Source organism: Lissotriton vulgaris, chromosome 1_2 (genome assembly GCF_964263255.1).
Source record: "Lissotriton vulgaris chromosome 1_2, aLisVul1.2, whole genome shotgun sequence".
Classification (NCBI taxonomy): domain Eukaryota; kingdom Metazoa; phylum Chordata; class Amphibia; order Caudata; family Salamandridae; genus Lissotriton; species Lissotriton vulgaris.
Genome location: NC_141686.1, coordinates 352,858,328 through 352,877,318, shown reverse-complemented (window position 1 = coordinate 352,877,318; position 18,991 = coordinate 352,858,328). Strand labels below are relative to the sequence as shown.

At 50.0% G+C, this 18,991-nt stretch overlaps 1 protein-coding gene across 1 annotated transcript in view; it reads left to right on the top strand.

Moving 5' to 3' along the window:
• LOC147736790 (uncharacterized) overlaps positions 1–2,606 on the top strand; it is a 68,007-nt gene extending 65,401 nt beyond the window's left edge. Inside the window, 2 exon segments of the mRNA XM_086952699.1 lie at positions 1,749–2,331; positions 2,410–2,606. Coding sequence (XP_086808825.1) covers positions 1,749–2,331; positions 2,410–2,606 — 780 coding nt within the window.
• Positions 2,607–18,991: the final 16,385 nt, after the last annotated feature.

Sequence of the window (18,991 nt, the reverse complement as noted above, 5' to 3'; positions counted from 1 at the left end):
CCGCTTCTAGCGCTTGGGAGCGCTTTCCTGTCGTCTTAGCGCCTTGGGGCGGTGCCATCCGGCTGTCCTAGCGCCTCGAGGCGCTGCCGTTCTGCCCCCAGCGCTAGGAGCGCTCTATTCCTCCAGCCGGTGCCCGCCCGGCATATGCCTGTCGTGGGAGGGGGCCCGAGCCCCCAGCGAGTGCCTACCTCGCGTTATTGCCTTCCTGGCTGCCTTATCGAGGGAGCCGGGCCCTCGTCAATTTCCCCTGTGTTTCACCGCCGCAGCCCGGGACCCCGCGTGAAGCCCGCCCCCGGGCCGCGCTCTGATTGGCTGTCGGCCCGGGCTGAGCTGATGACGTTTCCCCGGGCCGCGCTCTGATTGGCCGGCGGCCCGGGGAGCTGTGGAGACGACCGGAGAGAGCCACGAAGGCAGGGGTCGGCGGGAGCCTACTCCGCGCCCCTGCGTTCCACCCGAACCACTGCCGCTTCCCCCCCGGGGCCCCCAGGAGCGAGAGGGAGCCCCGGAGAGCGAGGAGGACCGGCGCGTCTGCCCGCCGACGGTGAGTGCTGCCGGAGGGGAGGCGGGGCGTCGGAGCACATTGTCGGTGCTCGCCCCTCCCCTCCAGCGCGAGCACGCGTGTGCCTCGAGGCCCGAAGGGCCCCCAGTGATGCCGGGTCCCCCGAGGGGGGCCCCGCCTGCCCAGATCATCCCTGAGCCCCCGAGGAGGCTCCACCATGGGTCTCTGGCCCCTCGAGCCCGCGAGGCTCCGCCCAGCGCTCTTGAGCCCGAGAGGCTCCAGCTGTAATCCTCTTGAGCCCTGAGAGGCTCCACCATTGTCCTCGAGCCCCGAGAGGCTCCACCGTTGGCCCCAGTCCCTACGAGCCTGCAAGGCTCCGCCCACTATTCTGTCCTAAGAGCCCCGAGAGGCTCCCACGTGGCCCCTTCCTCCTCGAGCCCCGAGGAACTCCCCCCATTTGTCCCTTGCCCTCTCAAGCCTGCGAGGCTCCTACATGATGTCCCCCTCATCCCCGGTTGCCCAGCACTTCGTGGGCAGCCGCCACGTTTAGGTTTGCCCTGGGCCCCTTGCAGCCCCCTCAGGACACCGAGACTCTAAGGCGCCCTCGCCCCAGGAAGGCCATCTGGCCTAGGGGGCGCTACTGACTATTATCAATGTGTTGCTGAGACTGATTATGTGTTGCCCTGCTGATGGGGGCCTCTGTTGTGTTATGTACCTTGCCATTCCTTCCCCCCTGCATAACCTTGCCTCATGTATGTCTATACTGGTTAGAGTGAGTTCTATTGCTAGTCCTATGAGACCCCGGGGCGTGACGTATCCTAATGCTAAGCTCCTGGTGATTATGTGTTCTAGTCCTAGTCCGAGGAAGCTCCCAGTTGTTCTATGTTCTAGATGCTAGCTCCATCATGTGCATCTTCCTGGCAGTGGTCCCGCGGCTCTGCTTCGTACCTCCTTCCCTGTAACCCCTGCCCGTGCCCCTGGCACCTTGTACAATGTGTGCTCCTATGTGCCCTGCTTAATACAAAGACTATTTTTATATATACTTTGCGTGGAGTTCCTTTTGTGGGAGGCCTGGGATGTTGCTGTTGGTGGGTGCGTGCGCAAATGCTTCACACATGTCCTCCGAGATAGGCCTGACTGCCCGCGCCGCGTTACCTAGAGGGCGAGCAGGGGTCGACTTTACATAGGAGTGGTGGTCTCTGACTGGCTGTGGCGCAAGCCCTGGCCGGCCGGGGGTCCCATTTCCTACATACTGCATCAAAGAATACACACAGGAGAGCGGCCTTATCACTGCACTCTGTGTTCCAAGCGCTTTGCTGATAGGGGCTCCTTTGTACGGCATCAAAGAACACACACAGGAGAGAAGCTTTATCACTGCACTGGGTGTTCAAAGCGCTTTTCTCGTAAGGCGACCCTTGTACAGCATCAAATCGTACACACAAGATAGAGGCCTCATCACTGTACTGTGTGTTCAAAAACGTTTTCTCAGAAGGCAACCCTTGTACTGCATCAAAGAACACACACAGGAGAGAAGCTTTATCACTGCACTGAGTGTTCAAAGCGCTTTTCTCGTAAGGCGACCCTTGTACAGCATCAAATCGTACACACAAGATAGAGACCTCATCACTGTACTGTGTGTTCAAAAACCTTTTCTCAGAAGACAACCCTTGTACTGCATCAAAGAACACACACAGTAGAGAGGCCTTATCTATGCATTAGGTGTTCCAAGCGCTTTGCTTATCAGGGATCCCTTGTACGGCATCAAAGCATACACACATGAGAGAAGCCTTTTCACTGCACTGTGTGCGAGAAGAGCTTAAATCAAAAGTCAAGTCTCGTAACACCAAACACACTGGAGAGAAATCTTAACACTGCAAAGTGTCTTCCAAGCGCTTTTCTCAGAAAGAAAGTCCATGTACGGCATCAAAGTGCACACACAGGAAAGAGGCCTTATCACTGCACCGTGTGTGATAAGAGCTTTACTGGTAAGGCACATATGCAACGGCACCAAATAATACACACTAAACTGAACCCTATCCCTGCACAGTTTATGCCAGGAACTTCACTCAAAATGAACGTTTCTACAACATCAATAAATACAAACTAGATCCATTTTCACTGTAACAATCTTATGTCCTGCTTACCCCAAAGTAAGTTTTACTGGAATGTTGTAACTTAGCAAGGCCTTATAGTCAGCCGCAACGCTATCACACCGTCTTACAAAACACACACTAAACTACTACTTACATTCACAACACCTTTTAGCTCACAGCTAGGGCTCTCAGCACAGCCCCCTATTCGTAGATGCCAAAGTCCCTACTCGCCTCTTGGAACGGACTTGCGTCCATCTTCAGCCCAGGTGCTGCTCGCTCTTTGTGGTGCGTGATTACCGCTGGAGCTGCAGAAAGAAACGTGGGCTCTTTTCCCTTCCCATCATACCTTTTATCACATATGTTTAAGAGTTAATAGTTGAACTGTGTTTATTGCAGATGTATGTAGACCTCTTTACCTCAATAAATCCTGCTGTATCTTGCATTACAATGGGTTCGAGTCAGCATTCTGTGCATTTAAGATCCCCTCCTAGAGGGCGCGCATTTATTTTTGTGTCACTCTGTAAGCTCCACAGCGCTCAGGCTTTGGTAGTGAAGTGTTCTGCCGCAACCAACTGGAAAGCAGCTAACCCACTGAGCAGCCCTTATCTCTGAGTGCTGCCAGGTATAACTTGATTTACCTCTTGTAAGGAGTAAGTACTGTGTCCAGACTGATTTTTAAAATTTCTTTTTTCATCCCAGTTCTTTTTTGCTATCTCATTTGAAGAATGCAAAATACAACAAGACTTAGGGCAGGATGTACTAGCATCAGGAATACCGATTTCCTATTTGCGATTCTCTATGAGTCGCAATTTGGAAATCGGAATTCCTAATGTATGAAAGCAACTCTTTTGAGTTCCATTAGCGATTGCTAGCGAGTTTCAAATAGACCTACCTCATGCATATTAGTGAGGTAGGTCGCAATTTGAGACCCATTAGGAATCACAACCATCACAGAGATGGCAGCCTGTTACGGTCAGCAGACCACCATATCTATGATTGGGTTTTAATAAAGCAGTCTGTTTATTTTTTTTTAATGCAGTTCGTTTTCCTTAAAGGATAATGGGATGCATTTAAAAAGAAAAAAAATAAGCTTTTTCGTTAAATTTTTTAAGAGTAGACAGTGAGGTCCGTGGGACAGCCGCCTGCTCCTAAAAATATTTGTTTTCCATTCTTCAAGCGACCCGCACCTATTTGCAAATGTGTTACCACATCTTTCAGGGAGTCAGTAAAACTTGACCTTAATTCGGTCGCAAAACTTTCATACAGCCCATTCAGATTCAGTAATTGTAAGAAATGCTGTGAACATGCCCCTTTTAAATACCAAATCTCAAACACTAATTGCAAGTAGGTAGCGTGTTACTGAATCACAATTTGTATTTGGTACATTTGTAAAAGCATTTTTGCAGTTGGACGTTTCCGACTTCAAAAATGCTTTGCACAAGGGGCCCCTAATGATTTACTCCCCCAGCAGGAGAACTAGCCAATAGGGCACTAAACTAATGGTGCAGCGCCAGCTTTGCACGTGTGCAGCAACAGCGGTGGCATGAGCACTGGCACTTAGGTTTTTAAAAAAACAAATTGATTACAGCAAGCATTCATTTATTTGTGCTCCTCATGATTGAAGATATCTCTTTCAGTCTTAGGCTTGGAGATAATATTTTGATTGAAGTCCATGTTCGTGTTTTCCCAGCGGACGGCAGATGCTCCTGCTGTTCTTGGTCCATTCATCACACACTCCTGCTGGTGCTTGCTGACTCTTTATGCTTCTGTGCACTTTACCATTGGTGCAGCAGGTGCAGTGGCACGGGGCCCAGGACTGTGAGGGGCCCGTTGACCCTGTAAATTACTGTATATTAGCATCCCAACAACAGTCAAATTGGTGATTTCCTTTGCTTGCACCTGAGCTCATGGCATCCTGGTCTTTCCACAAACATGCATAAACCCGAGCTGGGCGTCACTGCTAGCGCTGATGGAGGGCTGTACGTTTTGGAAGGAGAGTCGATCTCTCAGGACCATGCTCAGATAAAATGATCATTATTACGAGTGACTGCGGTGCCGACACCTGAGCGGCAGGAACCCTTCATCTACCTCTGCTTGGTTCATGCGGGGCTTCATTCTGCCTAAAATAAGGTTCCCATATGTTTCATTTAACAACACAGTTTGCTTCCTAAATGCTTCGGCAAATTTATATTTTAGTGGGATGAACAGCACATAGGATTATACCTGCAAGCGTTTTGGAAATACAAACAGACACACACACGCATCAATCCTTTTAAGAATATCCACACCTTATGTCCATTATACTCCACTCCACGTGTTGTATAGCATTCCCCATCATAGGGAGGGGACGCCTTCACAAAAGAAGGGTCGAGGACGTGTTGCATCTTAAAAGGCTTCAAGCCTGTGCTCTGCGTGCTGCAGATGTCCGCAGTGGATGCCTTAACCACCTGCGCTACCTTACATGCTTACTAAGACACAGGAACAATGCTGTATGTATGTCTATTGTAACTGAGGATCAACAAACGTTTTGGTTTAGAGGATCGCCTAAACCTTTTTGTTTAGTAGCTACAAGCACTTTCTTTCTGTGGCACTTTGCATTTCATGTTCACTGTGCTGCGGCTCACCATTACCAGTCCAACAAATAAAAATGCAATTGAGAATTGGTTGCAGGTTGGAGGTTGCAGGCTCCACTCATCCTCCACCGTTCCACATGCAGGTAGTTTGGATCTTCCATTTATTTAAGGCAATTCCTGAAATATCAGAAATAGCTGTATAGTCCAGAAAAATCTTTCACACTCCTTCCTTTCTTTTCTTGTCCAACTCCTCTTTGCTGTTTTTTTTTTATTATTATTTTTTTATTAACATTTTAAAGATCACACATGCACATTTGACCACCTCGTAGTCCCACTGCACAACATAGTTCTTGTATGATACAGAAAGTAGTACAAAGCATTCAGTGGAAAGTGGCGCTCTTCAGTATACCTTTCTGCTGCTGACATTCATTCGATAGACTTCTCCCCACACATCTGCCCCAGAGGACCTGTCGTCCGTACATTCTTCAACTGCATACATTTGTTCGTCCTTTGCAGGGGTCTGGTGTTACCGCAGCCCCATTCCATAGCCCACCACGCTGCACCCTGCAATCCTCTTTTAGTATCCTTTGTCCAGCATCGCCCCTCTGCGTTCCCTTCTTCCTCAGCATTTTCGCCTTTATCCACTAAGTATGCCTTATAAAGGGCCCAGTAGTCCCTAGGGTGGTTCTGCACAGACTGAAGCTCATTAGAAGTGTCCAACTACTCATTACAGTGTGCCATGTCCGAGTGCCGATCCCCCAAATTTGGAGCTGGGACCCTTGCCCAGCGCATCGCTACTCTGCGCTTAGCTAATAGTAGTCCAATAGCTATCTTCCTGACCGATTTTTCTAGGTCCTTATCGTATCCCAATAAAGCTAGCATTGGTTCCATCTGTATAGTGAGGCTGTTCTAGCCGTCCATGCCTGGAAAACTCCCTCCCAGAATTGAAGTATCGCCGGAGAGAACCAAGCAGCATGTATAAACCCTTCTTCCTGCTCACTGCATCGCAGGCAGTTTGCAGATTCCCGTAGGCCATATCGGTACAATCTTTCCAGCGTATAATACACACGGTTTATGTACTTAAAGTGTATCAACTGGTGTCCCCATTTACAGATCCCTCCTTCGTTCTAGTGGATTGGTGTGGCTCACTGGTTAGAGGCAGCAGACCCGGGAGCAGAAGTCGGCCGGGACCAGGGTTCAATTCCCGACGTGGCAGGGTCGTGGACTTTGGTCAGCGGACTTGATAATTCTCGCTTTGGTGCCTACTCTAATCAGGGGTCCCACTCGGCAACTCTGGGCACTAGCTTGCCTAATCTCCACAACGGCCCCTCCAACGCCGGGGATGCTTGGCTCCAACTTGGGGACTCCCAGCCGGGACCATCACACAGGGAAAGCCAGGACGGGTTCCCCAGCGTTACACAGCGCCAGGAAACCTCCGGGTAACAGTGCGCTTTACAAGCTCAAACATAATAATAATAATAATAGCGCAGCAGGACTGCCATACCTTATCTTCTATGGGCCGACCCAAGTCTCTCGGCTAGTCCGATCTTGCTTCAATCGCACTGGGTCTGCACCTGCCTGTGCGTAAGCATAGAGCACTCTTACTAACTTGTCTGGGGCTTCTTCTGTTTCAGGGCAGAACGTGCCGGCATGTCTAGTGGCTCTTGCAAGTCTTGTCCTAATAGTTCTCTCAATTCATGGCAGTGATATCGAGTCAGAGCTGATGGCGGGTGATTTGCTCAGGGATATTCCTCTGATTCCCAACCTTTACTTTGTAAAAAAGATCTCCCATCTTTGTTACCCCTTACGTTTGCAGGGCAGTTCTCATATTTGTTACCAGTACTAACGAGAGCCAGGTGCACCGCTCCAGTTCAACATGCGGGAATACAAGAGTGTGCCCCTTGTTTATCTCACAAGCTCCACCTTGCATGTGATGTAGTGTTCAGTAGATTCAAGACTCCAATTTGGCGGGTTGGAGCCTTGAAAGTTTCTGCGGGGAGTGTGTGGGGGTGTGCGGCGTCTCTCTCCAAGCACTGATTAGGCAGATCGTGTGGGCCATGAATCCAGTAGTAGGTGAAGGAGCTTTGCACCACTTTATAGTACAATTCTAGGTCTGGCGCATTAAGACCCCCTATGTCATAAGATAGAGTGAGGACCTCCCACCGAACCTTTGGCTGCTTTCCCGTCCATGCTAATTGTGTCAGAAAACTGCATAATGTCGCAAAAATTGCTTTAGACAGGAGAGTAGGTATGTTCAGAAACAGAAATCTAGGGAGGACTACCATTTTCATAAGAGCTATGTGCCCAATGAGAGAGAGTGGTAGTTTGACCCAGAGGTTCACATCTTCTAACATTTGTATTGCCTTACCGTAGTTCTCAAGTATGACTATTGCTGGATCTGTATGAATCTATATTCCCAAATATCGTTCTGCTTCTGTCGTCTATCGTAAGGGGAATTCCAATACTGGTGGCGTCGTGGATGGGGTAAATGGAAACATGAAGGACTTATCCCAGTTAAGCTTTAGCCCTGAAAGACCCCCAAATCATACCACTTCTCTTAATATAGGCGTAGGATTCTTCCCTGGTTCCCGAACATACAGCAACATGTTGTCAGCGTATGCTGATATGACTAGTCTGTAGCTCGGGGGATCACGACCCTCTGTGACCATGATATTCTCGGAGCGCGCACGCCAGCAGCTCTACTATGAGAGCACTAGCTGGGGCGATAGTGGGCAGCCCTAATGGGTGCCTCTTGTAATCGGACTTTGGGACGTGGTTATTGCACCAATACGAATATGTGCTACCAGTTTGTTGTGCAGTGTCTTAACCAATTGTTGAAATACTTCTTCCACTCCAATCCGTCTCAAGGTTGCTCTTATGAATACCCACTCGACTGAGTCAAACGCCTTTTCGGCGTCCAAAAAGACTGCTGCCGCTTCTGTTTCTTGGTCCAGGTGCTGTAGTGCATCCAGCAGCGTCCTTAGGATTAGTATTCAGACTCCGACCCGGGACACATCCCGACTGCTCTGGCCCCACCACTCTTGGTAATATCAACTCCAGCCTATTGGCAAGTACTTTAGCGTATATTTTCACGTCAACATTTAATAACGATAAAGGCCCACAGGAGGAGCAGGCATTGGGAGGTTAGCCAGGTCTAGGGCCTCGCGCATCAAAGGTGGCATTATTCTGGTCTGTACCATTTCTTCATAGAGCATGTCTAAGTGTGGTATCAGGACATCTTGATATGCTTTATAAAAAGCCACAGTTATGCCATCCATCCCCGACACTTTCCCAGGTTGCATACCCGCCGGTGCTGCACGGATCTCCTCCGGGTCCAGCGGAGCCATCAGATGCTCCCACGTCATTTTAATGTGCTCCAAATGGTCATTCATGGCTGCCTCATCCGGGGTTATTCAAGACCTATTTAACTCTGCCTAGTATTTGCCAAATCTCTCTGCTATATGTTGCAGCTCATGTAGGGGTTTGTCATCTTCATCTAACTCTTCCAACAGAGTCTCTACCTCTCTCCTAGAATGCACCAATGCTCCTAGCGTTGTCCCTGGGTGTTCCCCTTCTCGGTATGCTCTGGCTACCGCATACTGTCCCGTATGCTTAAACTCCTGGGCTGCTATTTCATTGTCCTCTTCTAGTCTAACCTGGATGTACCTTAACGTTTGTTTATCTCCCAACCGTTGATGTTTCGTTTCTAGCTCTCTTTCTAGGAGTGTTCACCTACTCCGGAGGGATTTCAGTACCCCTGAGTGCTTTGATATAACCATCCCCCCGATATAAACTTTGAATGTTTCCCAGAGCGTTCAAATGTATCCACCGAGCCTACATTGTCTGAGAAAAACTCACTTATTAGCTGGCTCAATTCCACTTTAAAGGCGGAGTCTAGGAGAGAGCGGGGTGGGAATCGCCAAGTAAAGGCAGAGGTCTGGCATTGTCAGAGCTCCATGGTCAATATCACTGGCGAGTGATCGGAATATGTACGGGGAGAGGTTCACGTTGTGTAACCCTAGGCACTAGGCTCTTAAAGATTGACCAATAATCTATCCTAGTGTGTATGTCATGTACGGTGGAATAGTGCATATACCTGACCCGTATTTAAGCAATGTCTCCATATATCCACCATTCCCAAACAGTCCATTAAATCTGTGATGGTTTTTGCAGCTGCTGCCTGTCTGCGGGTCGGGTCCAATGATCTATCCATAGCAGGTTCAGGGGGGGCAATTAAATTCACCCCTCTAAATCTGAGGCAGGCCATCGTCCTGGTGCAGGTAGGTGCCGAGTGTGTGGTAAAACTGCGGGTCATCATAGTTAGGACCATAGAGTCCAACCAACAGGACTGCCACGCCTTCCTTATATCAACGGGCCACCACAAATCTACCGCTTGGGTCAATGCGTACATTTTTTATCGTCACACCTGCCTTATTGTCAGCCCAGATAAGGACCCCCCTAGCACGTGAGGTAAATCCAGATGCAATAAATTGACATGTTGTCGTTTCGCCCTCTTTCTCATTGGCTCAAAATCTGGTTGAACAAGCGTACCGCCCTAAATAGAGAGATCCTAAGGGATTGTATGGCTCTGGACCATGCCCACTACATTCCTTGGTTAAAATACATCCGGGATGAATATAGGACTCTTGGTAGGGCGGATCTCTATAGTAATCCGAATTCAAAGAAAGAAAAGATCTTCTTTGGGCCGCTGGTGAATAGGCAAGAGCGTGACTTAATGAAGTCCAGTGTATGTAAATATATTATTCTTAAGACGGACCTACAATTGAACCGCATCTCCTAGGGCTTCCCAAAACGCATGACCGTTTTCTATTAACCGCTTAACCGTGTTGGCAATTCCGCCGCGGTGCGGTGGTGTAGCGCAGTTGCCGGGGCCGCGTCGCCCAACAGATGTGCGCAGCACTACGAAGGTAGTGCAATCGACGGCCGTTGGTCGACCCCAGCAGCGAAGGGGTTAACAAGATTACGTTTTGATTTATTTCACCTTCTCCTCACCCACCTGCGAGGGAGTAGAAAAGGCGAGACTCTGTTGCCATGTGGTTGTGATGGCAAATCCCCTCAGGATATGACTCATTTTTTAATGTTTTGTAGTTGTTATGAGGTGCTGATGAAAATGCTATTAATTCCCGTTTTAAAACAAGCAAATTTTACGCAACTGCGCCCTGCTTTTACCTTTTTAGCCATGCTTTCAGGTTCCACTTTATGTCATGTTTTTAGTCTTTTAAAGGTTGCAGTTCGGCTTAGATCTAGCTGCGACTAAATTTCATATATGAAGTAGTCCTGAAAGTGTGATCATTCTTGATTTGTATATATTATGTAGATCATTTTTTATGTCCTTTTTTACTGTACTTTATAATTAATTAAAACCATTGATCAGTGATATTCATGGACGGGATCCGTCTGCTACAATGTAACTTGGACTTTTATGTTTTTATGCAAAAGCTGAATAAAGTACTTTGATTGATTGATTTGACCTTGCAATCCACGTTGCGTCAATTTATCTCTATTGTGGTCCAGGTGCGTCTCCTGGTGCATCTTCATCTACACTGTAGCGTTTGAGATATTCTATCACCTTCCGTATTCTCCTACGGTCATTCAACCCTCTAACATTCCATGTATGGAGTCTAATCTGCGGCTTTGTGTGTGGATCAATCATTCCTTGTCTTGTACCTTTCCATGATCTCAGTGCTTTGTGTGCTGTGTAGTTACGAGTATCCACATTGTCAACATACACACTTCTACCTAACAAAACTAAATAGACAATACCATCCCCGTTATGGATCCCACCCACGCTATACATTCCCAAACTTTGCATAGCATCTCTGCGACCCCCCTCCCTCCCCCAATGCCCCTCCCGGTAACTTAAAAGTGCTGTAAACTATACAAGGTGGTGCACACATGAGGGCGAATGTTGCTCATCTCCACTCTTCCCTAATCCCAGCCTTCATTCAGACGCTATCTCTCTGGGGTCTTAATTATTTGGAATCCAATCATCTCTTGCAGGATTCCCAGTCTGGATTTAGACTGGGCTTCAGCACTGGGACTGCGCTGCTTGAGGTGGCTGAGTCCATTAGAGAGTGCGTGGATGGGGCAAGGAGGCTACGTTAGTTCTCCTCGACATATCCGCGGCTTTCGATACTGTGTCTCATGATATATTACTGGATCGCTTGCGCAATATTGGGATTGGGGGTACCCCCCTGGCCTGGGGTAAGGTCGTTCCTTGAGGGTAGATCTCAACCGGTCTTCCTTGGGCCTTTTGTATCGGAAGCAAAGCCCCTGCTTTGCGGTGTTCCACAGGGCTCTGCACTTAGCCCTGTATTCTTTAATATCTACCTTACCCCGCTGGCAAAGTTGGCTGAAGACTGGGGGGTCAGAGTGATCTCTTATGCTGATGACAGTCAGCTTTTGTTTTCCTTTAGAGATCATTCTGACGGCAGCTTGGCCAATTTTCGTCGCTGCCTTATTAACATCTCCTCCTGGATGACGTCTAACAATCTTAAACTTAATACGGATAAGACGGAAGTCTTGTTTTTTAATCAGAAGTCCCCTCTCCCCCCTCCGCTTTGGTGGCAGGCGGAGCTTAATCCCCCTCCTGCTCCAGCTCAAACAGCTCGTAATCTGGCCTTTCAATTTCATGTAAAACCAATATCAATTAAGTGACTTCAGCCTGTTTTGGTAAACTTCGCATGATCAGAAAGATTTTTCCATATCTTCCTCTTGACTCGCGTAGGACGGTTGTCCATGCCCTGATTACCTCTTATTTGGATTATTCAAATAGCTTGTATGTTGGGGCTCCAGCATATCAGATCCATCAGCTGCAAATCGTGCAGAATGCGGCTGCTAGGCTAATTGGTAACATCCCCTACCGCCGCTCTATTTCCCCATACTTAAGGAAGCTGCATTGGCTGCCAGTGACCCGACGTATTCAATTTAAAGCAATGGTCTTTGCTTTTCGGGCCCTTAATGGCCGTGGCCCTGTTTATCTGCAAAATAGGCTGAAACTTGTTCATTCAATTAGAAATCTCAGAGCTAAAAATCTCCGTCTGCTTGCCACCCCTCGGTTTCATCGGTCCAGAATGGGAGGCAGGTCCTTTACGGTAGGGACCGCTAAACTCTGGAACAGCCTCCCACTAGAGCTTAGGCTGGCTTCATCGGAATCACAGTTTCGTAATAAATTGAAAACTTGGCTGTTCTCCTGTCCCTAGTCGCTGCCTTCTGTATTAATAGTTTGCTGTCTAGCTGCTGCCATCTTTTCTCTTAGGTCTCTGTCTGCAGGGCCGGGACACCCCCGTTGGGGGTAGCCGTGCGCTTTATAAGCTTCTAATTAAATAAATACATAAAAACGTAATGTGCACAAACAACGTTGCTTGGTTCCACTTGTTACCTAAGCGTTAAGAACATCAAGGGCCAGTTTGGATAATCGAGTCCTCTCCCTTCAGAGGAGTTCTATCCCCGCCTCCTCGTCTCCATTGCACGCAAGTATGTCCATGCTCAGCATCTACATGTTCCGTACCATCTTACCAATAATCCAATGAGAAGGTCCAATCTTCTCCTCCCCCACCAGGTGAACACTTTCACAGCCGTCTCTCAGCAAAGGATAAAACCATGGTGTGCTTACAATATTTGCAGTGCGCTTAGCGCAGCTCCACACCCTGATCTCATATCCCCAACTTAGCAGGAGAGTTGGGGGCAGCTCTGATGTTACCATCACCTCATTGCTCCTCTAGGTCCGGAGCGTCCTCATCTTCATTCAAATTACCTTTGGGGAGGTCCCTTTTGTCTTTAACTTTTCATATTTGCTTACGGAACTGGAGTGCTGTCTTGGGATCTGTAAAGAAGAGAGTCTTCCCCTCATTTACATTTCTGAGCTTAGCGGGATACATCATGCTATATATATATATATATATATATATATATATCTCTCGGTGCTTTCTCTTCACTGGCACAAACTGGCGGCAAGGTTCCTGCACTTGCTGCGTGAAGTCGGGATAAATGGATTACTTCATGTCCTCGTGGCGCAGAGTCCGAATCTCTCTGGCCTTATGCAGTGCAGCATCCCGGTCCCTATAGTTTCAAAATGTGGCAATTATTGGGTGAGGGGCGGCCTCCAGGACCGGATTCGGGGCAGCTCCCAGGATCGGCTTCAGGGTGACCCCCAGGACCGGCTTCGGGGCCAAGGCACGGTGAGCCCGCTCCACCACAAAGATCTCTGAAAAAGTGTCTCTGCCCATTATGCTCACCAGTGTGCTTTCCACAAATTGCTGTATATTCGTTATATTGGCTTTTTCCGCAACTCCCACTATACGCACACACCACATAGGGCCCCACTCGTGGCCGTGCCTAAGTGTGCTCCATTTGGCCGGGTTCGGTGTCCTCTCCTGCTCCGAATACACCCCCGCAGTCCACACCTGACCCGGGTCCATGGCCCAGGCGCCACCATGATGAGTCCACGCCTTCCGTTGGTTCTGGTTTTATCAGTCCGGCATGAGTATATGTTTTATATTGGTTTGCTGTGATTTAACAGGGTACACGTTCTTTGCTGATAACTTTGAGCGGAATTCAAAATTGATAATTCTACATATTGCTATCCGTTTTGCCGGCATATTAATTCTGGTGAATATCTAACTTACGAAGTTCTAGACACGATAACACATACTTTTTAATGGTCTGCATACCCCTTCACGCGCCACCAAAAGCATTCTGTTGCTTTGCTGAGCTTGTTTCCATCCTCCTCGGCTCACATCCCCTCCTCTTCTGAGGTGACTGGTGACCCGACTTGCCGCAGAGTGCAGAAGGTGAGCCGGGTTCTCTCTCTGCTGGAGGAGGAGGCAGCACGCCGCCACAGACCTCTGCCCATAGTGCACCAGCTCACCTCACTGCTGCTGCCTGGAGAGCCAGAGATCGGACTGACATACTGTCGTTGCAGAGCCAGCTCTCTCCTTAGCCATCCCAGGGGCACCTTCCTGACGCCTGTTGACAGCAACCAAGGACCCATTCCTCTGACCACCCTGCTGCAGCACCAGTCTGGGGACTGGAAAGTTATTTCAAAATAGATTTATGTATGTGCGTGTTTATTTTCTGGCAGAGATCTCTGACTGATCACGACCCGCAAGGCTTTCCCTCTGCCTTCCCTTCAGGATTCATGCTGGTGCAGGCGGTCTGCTACAGGGTGCGAGAACGGCGCATGCCTTACTGGAGGATAGGATCCGTACACCCTGACGTAGCTGGTGCATCCTTATTATACACGCATTAAAAATGCAATAGGTCTTGCCTTTGATTAAGTTAAAGCCATTTGCTTTGCTAATGATACTGTATATGAAAGCAAATGGCTTTAACTTAATGAAAGGCGAGACCTATAATTTACTGTGGCGCCAAGGTACCACCCTGTTGCAACTTTAGTGTCTTTACACAGCGTGCAGTGGATGTAATCCGCACAAACTGAGGGGCAGATTTACAAGAAAGTGACGCATCTATAGAGATGCGTCACTTTCCTTGCGCCACAGTAGAAAATGCTTGTACCACCATGGATGTGCCGTATTTACAATATGGCACACCATGGCACAAGGACTGACAGATGCGTCAGAAATTCTGACGCATCTGTTGGCGGAAAAGTCACGCATTGCTGGAGTCATGTCGCAAGCATGACGCAACTTCAGCAATGTGTGTTGAGGCGGATTCCCACACACTGCGTCACTAGGGTTTTGACGCAGTGGCATCCTAAAAGTGGCACAGTGAAATCTTCGCTTTTATAAGGCTTTCCTGCGTGGTAACTCCCACCATGTATACATTTTACCTAACGCAGGTATAATGTGACGCCGGGCTTTACAAAGTGACGCGTCTCCTTAGATGCGTCACGGTGTAAATAGGCCGCATTGTTTACGCCGTTGTTGTCTCGTGTCTTTCATTTCCTCTCTCTGTTTCTGCACGGCCTGCTCACCCTCTCTCAACAGTCTGCTCACCCTCTCTCCACGGCCTGCTCACCCTCTCTTCACGGCCTGCTCACCCTCTCTCCACAGCCTGCTCACCCTCTCTCCAAGGTCTGCTCAGCCTCTCTCCACAGCCTGCTCACCCTCTCTCCTCGGCCTGTTCATCCTCTCTCCTCAGCCTGCTCACCCTCTCTCCTCGGCCTGCCCACCCTCTCTCCATGGCCTGCTCACCCTCTCTCCACAGCGGCCTGCTCACCCTCTCTCCTCGGCGGCCTGCTCACCCTCTCTCCACAGCGGCCTGCTCACCCTCTCTCCACGGCCTGCTCACCCTCTCTCCACGGCCTGCCCACCCTCTCTCCACAGCCCACCCTCTCTCCACGGCCTGCCCACCCTTTCTCCACAGCCCACCCTCTCTCCTCGGCGGCCTGCTCACCCTCTCGCCACGGCCTGCTCACCCTCTCTCCACAGCCTGCTCACCCTCTCTCCTCGACCTACTCACCCTCTCTCTTCGGCCTGCTCCCCCTCTCTCCACGGCCTGCTCACCCTCTCTCCATGGCCTGCTCACCCTCTCTCCTCGGCCTGCTCACCCTCTCTCCTCGACCTACTCACCCTCTCTCTTCGGCCTGCTCACCCTCTCTCCTCGGCCTGCTCACCCTCTCTCCACAGCCTGCTCACCCTCTCTCCTCGACCTACTCACCCTCTCTCTTCGGCCTGCTCACCCTCTCTCCTCGGCCTGCTCACCCTCTCTCCACTGCCTGCTCACCCTCTCTCCACAGCCGGCTCACCCTCTCTCCTCGGCCTGCTCACCCTTTCTCCTCGGCCTGCTCACCCTCTCTCCATGGTCTACCCTCTCTCCTCGTCCTGCTCACCCTCGCTCTTCGGCCTGCCCTCCTCTGGGAGCTCCCACACAAGACCCCTTTGAGTCGACGCCCCCATGCCAGACCTGTGCACTCTGTCTTCAGGTGGAGTCTGTATACCTGGGCACAAGCAGCCCTGTGTGCAAGGCAGAGCCGCTGGCACACAAGGGGACTTTCTGGAGCCTGGCAGGACCGTGGGCAACATGGGCTGGCTGGCTGTCGGACCCCTCCTGAGTGCCAGATCGCCCAGACCAGGTCCAGAGGACAGAAACATGGACGCACTGAGCATGCACACGGACAAGCGCACCCAATTTCAAGAAGTCTATCAGACAAACGCCCAAGGACGCAGGCATGAGTGCACACAGGCCCGCAAACACGCAGGCATGAGGGCACACAGGTCCACAAGCACGCAGGCATGAGCGCGCAAAGACCCGTAAGCATACAGGCATGAGCGCACACAGGCCCGCAAGCACGCAGGCATCCAGTGCACACAGGCCAGCAAGCACGCAGGCATGAGCGCGCAAAGACCCGTAAGCACACAGGCATGAGCGCACACAGGCCCACAAGCACGCAGGCATGAGCGCACACAGGCCCGCAAGCACGCAAGCATGAGCGCACACAGGCCCGCAGGCACACAGGCATCCAGTGCACACAGGCCAGCAAGCACGCAGGCATGAGCGCGCAAAGACCCGTAAGCACACAGGCATGAGCGCACACAGGCCCACAAGCACGCAGGCATGAGCGCACACAGGCCCGCAAGCACGCAGGCATCCAGTGCACACAGGCCAGCAAGCACGCAGGCATGAGCGCGCAAAGACCCGTAAGCACACAGGCATGAGCGCACACAGGCCCACAAGCACGCAGGCATGAGCGCACACAGGCCCGCAAGCACGCAAGCATGAGCGCACACAGGCCCGCAGGCACACAGGCATCCAGTGCACACAGGCCAGCAAGCACGCTGGCATGAGTGCACACAGGCCACAAGCATGTTCTTTGGATTTTAATATATGTGTATACATATATATGTTTTTCAGATCTGAATAGGAAACATAGAGAGTGGGTATTTGAGCAAACGTGGAGATAGCTAAATGGTAAGAAGACATTTGTGGTGAATAGGGGAAAGTACCATGGTACATGGCAGTAGGGAATATACACGGATAGTGAATTGGTAGATATTATGTTGTATTTTACAGAGAATTTAACAGAAGAAGCGAAGAAACAAAGGGAAGTTGAGGTCCTAACTTGGATCCTATTCACTAAAGAGGTGAGATTCAATTTGAACTCATGTTAGGAACCTGCTTTTTGTAACTTCAGAGTACCCTAGAAATTGATGGGCATGAGAGTAATGCTCAGCAATAATTGACTCTTTTGAAGTATATGATGATAAATATGACGTGTACCATATATATCATTGGGATGTTTTTATTACAGATATCGAATGGTGGTCAATACCTATTATAAACTGGGATTAGAGAGATTTATCTGTCGAACAAACTATTAAACTATTAAAAGGTAGGCGTCTCTGAATTTTTGAGGCATTCTGTGAGTTTGGGGAACAGATCTATGGAGTTCATTTGAAGGTATTTTGAACAATACTTCAGACTGCCAAATAGGCAGGAGGAGAGGTATTAAGTATAAATGATTGTGTACTGTCATGGTAATATTGTAATTTTGGTTATTGGCTTTTCAAGTGTATAATGCACTTCCCTTGTTTGATTTATATTTCAACAGCCCTGATGATGTCCTTCATTGGACGAAACGCGTCAGCTGTGGCTGTTTGATGTTTTGAGTAAATTTGGACTCATTTATGTTGAAAATCACTAAGGAAGCTGTCGCCAGTTGATGAATGAAAACGTGAATAAAAATAATTGGGAATCAACAATCTTTGGCCCTGTGATATTTTCAAGAAGTATGGACCGCTCCCTCTAATTATTGGAATTGTATTGGACATTTTTGGATCTTAGGACGGTGGATCCACTTGGGGGTTTGGAGCGGACGCCAAACCAAAATAGACAATTGAGTTATCTCTATTTGTGAATTTGGGTTATTTTCTGTGCTACAGTGTGTGGTGCCCTCACCGTTGCTTCTTTTGAACACCGCAAGCACGCAGGCATGAGTGCACACAGGCCCGCAAGCACGCAGGCATGAGTGCCCACAGGCCCGCAGGCATGAGTGCACACAGGCCCGCAAGCAGGCAGGCATGAGTGCACACAGGCCAGCAAGCACGCAGGCATCCAGTGCACACAGACCAGCAAGCACGCAGGCATCCAGTGCACACAGGCCAGCAAGCACGCAGGCATCCAGTGCACACAGGCCAGCAAGCACGCAGGCATCCAGTGCACACAGGCCCGCAAGCATGCCGGCATGAGTGCACACAAGCACGCAGGCATGAGTGCACACAGGCCCTTAAAAACCCAGGCATGAGTGCACACAGGCCCGCAAACACGCAGGCATGAGTGCACACAGGCACGCAGGCATCCAGTGCACACAAGGCAGCAAGCACGCAGGCATGAGTGCACACAGGCCAGCAAGCACACAGGCATGAGCGCGCACAGACCTGAAAGCACGCAGGCATGAGCGCACACAGGCCAGCAAGCATGCAGACATGAGCGCACACAGGCCCACAAGCAGGCAGGCATGAGTGCAAACAGACCTGAAAGCACACAGGCATGAGTGCACACAGGCCAGCAAGCACGCACGCATGAGTGCACACAGGTCCCCAAGCATACAGGCATGAGCGCACACAGGCCAGCAAGCATGCAGACATGAGCGCACACAGGCCCACAAGCATGCAGACATGAGCGCACACAGGCCCGCAAGCACGCAGGCATGAGCGCACACAGGCCCGCAAGCACGCAGGCATGAGCGCACACAGGCCAGCAAGCATGCAGACATGAGCGCACACAGGCCCGCAAGCACGCAGGCATGAGCGCACACAGGCCCGCAAGCACGCAGGCATGACCGCACACAGGCCCGCAAGAACGCAGGCATAAGTGCACACAGGCCCGCAAGCACGCAGGCATGA